Below are 6,565 nucleotides of genomic sequence, written 5' to 3'. Positions count from 1 at the left end.
TTGGGAGGGGGAAAAATTGCAGACATTTTTCTGTTTCCTGGGAAGACTAGGAATCAAAAAACCACTCTGTAAAAATCACTTTTCTACTTTTTGTATGAATAACTGCAAATACAACAGTTTGAAGCTTAAAGAAATTCATCAGTGAGCCTCCTAGCACTCAGCTAAACTTCACCTCTTCAAGATATGTTATTCTGTCATTTACTTGATTTTTTTCGTAATACCATAACACCCTAGCAGGTGTGCTGTAGCCAGCTGTACCTTTGTGTATTGCCCAAGGAAGCAGCCCAGGTTTAGAACGCTAAACTGTGCCAGTAATCTGGGATTTTGCAAGTTGCTGAAACAAACTGTAAATTGAGACTTCTTGACTGGAAAGAGAAAAGGTATGTTTAAGAAAGAATGATGTGTGTTGGGGTCTTAGTACTGTGAAGAAAAAAAGTCTCTGTCTTTAGTGAAAACCTGTCAACAGGGTAATAACATGTCTTCAGAGGCAGTTATCCTTACATCTGTTTACAATCTTCCTGCGCCCCCTTTTCTTCTTGTCTTAAATATTTTCCTTGGAATTCAGCAAGTCAATTCAGTGGTTGGCAAGAATGAGTACATCTTTCATCATTCCGTGTATCACGGCAGTCTTACTTTGTCATATAGTTTTCTTGTTGGCATTTAGGATCAGGACCCGAGTATCATTATAAAGACCAGACGATGTTAGTGGAATTTGAGGACAGAGCGATGTAGGAGTTACATGATTAGATCAGGTTCACCAGCCAGGCAGTTCGAAATGTCCTTGAGCAATTCTGCGTGTCTTGTGATCGGACTGTTTATACAAACTGCATAGTTCCTTTTGTAACTGTTAAGCAAGTTTGCATTCCATTCTCTTCCTCTTGTGCTGTGTTAAAACACCGTCATCTGTAGTACAGGACCGACTTGAAAAACTGTGGTCCGAAAGTCTCTCAAAGTCGCATGGCTTTTACACAGAGTGGTGAAGGTTGACTACACAACTCACAGTCGCTCACTTCTCAGGATAGTACTGCAGGGAAGCGTTCTCAAAACTTGATCCTGTTTTCCTCCGGCTTACGCCTTTGGCAGTGGTTTTCTCACCTTGCCTCCTCCAGAAGGCTCAGGTCAGTTGACTGACAGTGCTACAATTCCGCTCGGCCTGTAGGCAGGGTGATCTTTGGCTTTTGAAAACCATTTTCCAACAAAAAGGTTCAGTTGGTATTTACATGTGCCACTTACATTGGAGGTGATGCTACTGGAGCTGACAGCCCTTCACCAAACCGAGCGTTGGCCCCGTCGTGATGGGTGGGGGGATAGATGGAAAGGGGGGGCGAGTCTTTCTTTTCAAATCAAGTTAGCTTAACATAATGGAAAAGTCTTCATGCTTGCCACAGCTTTCTCTGAGCAAATGCTGGTTTCCTACTTCAGCTGCTAGCGACAGGGCCCGAAACAAATTAAGATGGCTGGGACCAGGTTAGATGACCGTGGCAGCGAAGATCAGCTCGCACCCGGATACTTCACAGGCGAGTGCAAACCTGCACGCTGACAGGCATCGGCAGCTTTCTGTGCGTTACCCAACACACGCGGGGTGTTTTTCCTGGCTGCCCTGACAGGCTGACGATGGCAATAAACGTCGTCTAGCTGAAATGCATTTAACGAGAGCCCCGTATCTGGCAATAACCCTCCCAAGAAGGGCTCAGGCTTCGCCCCCCCCGTCCCAAGAGCTGTTGGAGCCGTGCTGTAAGGGCAGGTCTTCAAATGGCAGGTGTAGGCCAGCTGATTTATATTTTAATGAATGCTACAGCGGGGGAGCTTTTAGTGCGGTCATTTGATTTGTATGCAGTCAGTGGCAACAAAACACTTCCACAGATGAAACGAAGATGTAAGCGGCAGCTCTGTGTTGTACAGCTGGCAGCAAGCAACGTATGCGTATTTAATAACGAAACAATAAATGCGTTTTTCAATAATGTTTTGGTTTCATGTGGTGCATCTTGACTCTTCTGGTTGAAAAGTTAACAGGGGTGGAAACAGGAAAGTCAGTCAAGGAAGGGCCTGTGCAAACAGGCAGCTCGGGTTCCACCGCAGCCGGTGGCGCGGGAGCTGATTTGAGGCGGGCAGCCTGGGAACACGCTTCAACAACAAATTTCCCGGCCGTTTCCCTCGCCCGAGGACCTCGACCGGGCCGCGGCCTGCCGGCGGCAGCCGCCGCCGTGCCGCCGAGGGGAGCGTCGCCGGCAGATCGCCGCCCAACGCGCTTTTCCCCGCGTGTCGGCCGCCGTGTCCGCGGGACCCCGCGCCGGCCCGGCCCGGCCCGGCCCGCCGCCCCCAGGCAGGCTCCGCGGCCGCGGCGGGGTGAGGCGGAGGCCGGCGCCGGGGGTGCGGGAGTGGGCCGCGCCCCCCGTCCGCCGCGGCCGTAGCCCCGCCCCCTTTTCGAACACCCGCCGCCGCCCGTCGCCGGTCGCCACGGTAACGCATTGGGGCGGGGCCGCCGGCGGCCAATAGGGAGGCAGCGGGCGGCCAATGAGCGGCGGCGGCCGAGAGGTTTAAATCCGCGGCGGTTGGGCCGAGCCTCGCGTTCCACTTGCTGCCGCTGCCACTCTGCCATGGCTCTTAGGGCTACCAAGGTGGGGCCGGGCCGGGCCGGGCCGGCGCGCAGGGGAGAGGGTGGGGGAGAACGGCGGGGTGCCAGCCGCGGGTGGGGTGCTCGCTGCTCGCCCTGCCCTGCCCTGCCCTGCTCCGCTCCGTCCCGTCCCGCTCCCTCCTTCCCTCCCCGCCGCCCGGAGCCCCCCAGCCTCGCGGGCAGAGGCTGCGGCAGGGCAGCCTCCCGACCGCTTCCACCCGCCCCGGCTCCGCCGCCGTGGGAGGGCGGCGGTGTGCGCGCACGCGTCTTCTCCTGGGGCACCCCCCGGTTCTCCCCGGCTCCCCTTAAATCCTTGGGGCTGGGGGGGGGGGCCGCCGCGCAGCCGCCCGGGTCCGCGCATACAGCCCTGCCGCTTCGGGGCTGCGCGGCCGTGGAGCGCTTCGGGCGGGGGCCGTGGGGCGCGGGTGCGCGCAGCCCTCCCCGGCTCCCCTTCCCCAGCTCTCCGGTCTCGGGGCCGCGGCCGTGCCTCTCCCGCCCGTGGGGTGCGGCGTGCCGGCCCGCCGCCACGGAGCCGCTGACCGCCCTCCCCTCTCCCCGCAGCAGACTCGCACGACGGCGGATGCCGCGGCGAAGACCGGTCTGCTGCCCAGTGCCAAGCGCGGGGTGGCGGCGGCCGCCAAGATGGGGATGCGGCCGCGCACCGCCCTGGGGGACATCGGCAACCGCGTCGCTGAGCCTAGGACGCGGACCGCCACCAAGAAGGCGGCGGCGGCGGCGGCGGAGGGGGGCTGCGGGCGGCAGCCGGGCACCAAGGCCCTGCTCGCCCCGTCCCTGGAGACGACGGCTGCCAGGAGGACGCTGAGGGCCGCCGCCAAGGAGGACGTGCCGCCACCAGCTCCGGAGCCCTGCCAGGTACCGCCCGCGGGGCCCTGTGCCCCCGCTCCACGCTGCCCCCGCGGCTGGGCTGGGCTGGGCGGGGGGCCACGGCCTCACCCCGAAATTGGGGAGGTGAGCCCCTGCCACCCTCCCGCGCCATGGGGCTGCTGGGCGCAGCCTGGCTCACGCTGACCCCGAGTTTCCTTGTAGTTGGAGCCTCAGTCTCCCACCCCCATGGAGACATCTGGATGCACCCCATCAGACGACAACCTGTGCCAAGCTTTTTCTGATGTCTTGCTCGATGTGGAAGATGTCGATGTGGATGATGGCACTGACCCAAACCTCTGCAGCAACTATGTGAAGGACATCTACAAGTATCTGAAAGACCTTGAGGTTGGTAGGAGTGGGTCAGAACTGTGGGGGGCATCTGCCGACACTTGCAGTGAACCTGTCACTATAGCTGTGGCTTGGAGCTGGTATGCACTTTCACCTCTGGATTTTCCTGAGGCACTAATAAGTGATCCCTCAGCTTAAAATACAAGCTTAAACTGAGCTGATAACATAAAGACATGCTGGTTGTTAGACCAATCAACTATAGTACTAGTACCATGCTCTTCCTAGCTCATCTCTAGTAAGCAAAGAAACCTTGTGCCCTGTGGCTTACACCTATGGGTTATGCCCGTACTGAACTCCTTGATAAGCCTTAAGATGAAACAGAGGCTAGGCATTGCAGATGCTTCATCTGGGTGACTAGATCTATTAACCCTATTCTGTCCACACAGGAAAACCAACCTGTCAGACCCACATACCTGGCTGGCCAGGAAATCAATGGGAGCATGCGTGCCATACTAATAGACTGGCTTGTGCAAGTACAGGTAAAATTCAGACTCCAGCAGGAGACCTTGTACATGGCAGTTGCTATCATCGATCGCTTCCTGCAGGTGAGTGTCTCTTGCCCAGTGTCAGGCAATGCTTTTCCCCTAAGGTAAAGCACAACAAGCACTGATCAGTAATACCTTACATGGTTAGACATGTTACCCTCAACAAAATACAGTTGACCAACAAAGGGCATTTGATGTTGAATTGTATAAGCCACATAACCCCCTCAGTTGTGAACAGTGACTTGATATATCAAAACTGCTCAGTCGTCTCCCTGGTTTGATCTCAAAGCCTTCTAATATCCCTGCAGATGCCAACAGAGGTAACAGAAGATGTACAGTTATTCTGTATATGCCAGTATGACTATCCTGCCATAGAACAAACCTTATCTTGAAAATCTCTGTTCTGAGCCAAGTCGTTGAGATAATCTCTACTGCTTCTTCCTACAGGACAATGGTGTTTCCAAGAAGACATTGCAGCTGGTTGGTGTCACAGCTATGTTCATTGCCAGCAAATACGAAGAAGTGTTTCCTCCACATATTGGAGATTTTGTCTATGTAACGGATAACACTTACACAAAGCTCCAAATCTCCCAGATGGAGATGAAGATCCTGCAAGCCCTGAACTTTTGTCTGGGTCGCCCTCTCCCTCCGCACTTCCTAAGGAGGGCTTCAAAGATAGCAGAGGTAATGCTGAGAACGGGTGTTACTGTAAACAGCATCTGGAAAATGCCATACTCAACTGTGGCAGCTTGCTAAAATGGTTCAGGCAACTGAGCCTGGTTGAGACCTGTCTCCCACGTAGAAACAGGTCTTGTCTGCTTTCAGTCACATGAGCCTAACCCACCCAAAAACAGAGCTAAAATGCCTGCCTGGTACTGCAGGTGACTGCTAGACTGCCATTGAAAGGAGTCGTCCTAGACTATGAGCAGCCTAATACAGCTCAGAACTGCTCTGTGATTAAGCCACTTGACTTTCAAGCCTATAGCTCTGAAACTATTTACTAAGGGAGTGTTTCTTCCTGCTTGCCTAAACAAAGGCTTGACAGGATGCTCTTGCCTTGGAGACAGCCAATACTCAACTCTGACTTACTGCAGGTGGACTTGGAGCAGCATGTTCTAGCCAAGTACCTGATGGAGCTGTCCATTGTGGACTATGATATGGTTCACTTCCCTCCATCCAAGACTGCGGCGGCTGCTTCCTGTTTGGCTCTGAAACTCCTCAATGGATGTGAGTGGGTAAGTCATGTTTGTCAGGCTGCCTCCTAGTTTGGGACTTGGTGTGCCTGTGCACCAGCTCTACAGGCCACTCTGGGCCTAGTGCATACCTTCTGCTTCCCTCGTGGTATCTCAGCATGTTCTTGGCTCCCCATGGCCCATTACAAGGAGACAGAAGTAGAGCAGTAACTGTTAACCCTCCCCTGTGAGGCAGGGGACTGCAATTGCCTGAGCCCAACAGAAGACAAAGAACCCAGTGTACTTAGATTATGCTAGTAGGCTTGTCTAATGACTTCTCTGTCTTTCAGACACCAACTCTGCAACACTACATGTCTTACACTGAGAGTGACCTTCTCCCAGTTATGCAGCATATAGCAAAGAATGTAATTCTTGTGAATGAGGGCATTACCAAGCAGACGGTACGAACCTGATGCTGCGGGCGGGAAGTGTATGCATGGTTAAAAGTCAATACATGGCGCTTTGAAGCTGGCTTAGCTGAGCCACTGCTGTCAGACTTGGATCAGACCTGTTCCCTTCAGCTGAAGCTCACTATCTTGCCAAAGATATGAACACGGTAACCTTAATGAAACTTCTCTCTCTGCAGGCAATCAAGAACAAATACTCCAGCAGCAAACATGCCAAGATAAGTGCCATTAAACAACTGGACTCTTCTATTGTATGGAATCTAGCCCAACCTCTAATTAAAAAGTCTTAACTTCCAAACAGAACCTTGACACTATCTTTGACTGTATATAATTGTGTGATTAAGAATTTTAATAAAAGTATTGTTGTCTATTACTTTTGTTGTTCGTGGTAGCACAGTTGACTTCCTCCCACTGCTGAGGCATCTCTGTGGAGGTGGTGAACAGCCTGAGGCCTTAGGTGAGCTGGGGGCTTGCCCCTGTGGGCATGGGCTCTGCTAACGCCGGCAGAGATGGCTTCTGCCAGCTTTGTCAATTGGAGTGCAGCTCCACTAACTTAGTATTTATTTGTTGTGGTAAAACTTATCTGTCAGATCC

General features: G+C 53.6%; 1 protein-coding gene across 2 annotated transcripts; it reads left to right on the top strand.

Moving 5' to 3' along the window:
* The first annotated feature begins 2,510 nt into the window (after positions 1-2,510).
* Positions 2,511-6,344, top strand: CCNB1 (cyclin B1). Of its 2 annotated transcripts, none has more exons than XM_087741945.1 (8): positions 2,511-2,618; positions 3,176-3,487; positions 3,662-3,844; positions 4,234-4,392; positions 4,780-5,016; positions 5,427-5,567; positions 5,855-5,965; positions 6,151-6,344. In XM_087741945.1, exons 1-8 carry the CDS (start codon positions 2,598-2,600, stop codon positions 6,259-6,261), a joined length of 1,275 nt encoding a protein of 424 aa, XP_087598071.1. In that variant the 5' UTR covers positions 2,511-2,597; the 3' UTR covers positions 6,262-6,344. The 2 variants fall into 2 exon arrangements, with proteins under 2 accessions (XP_087598071.1, XP_087598072.1); XM_087741946.1 differs by having other exon boundaries at positions 2,543-2,618; positions 3,179-3,487.
* The last annotated feature ends 221 nt before the right edge of the window (positions 6,345-6,565 follow it).

Source organism: Nipponia nippon, unplaced genomic scaffold (assembly GCF_047370975.1).
Source record: "Nipponia nippon isolate SJK-2023a ecotype South Korea unplaced genomic scaffold, ASM4737097v1 scaffold_8, whole genome shotgun sequence".
Lineage (NCBI taxonomy): Eukaryota > Metazoa > Chordata > Aves > Pelecaniformes > Threskiornithidae > Nipponia > Nipponia nippon.
The sequence above is the reverse complement of the archived record's forward strand: the minus strand, read 5'-3'. Positions and strand labels throughout refer to the sequence as shown.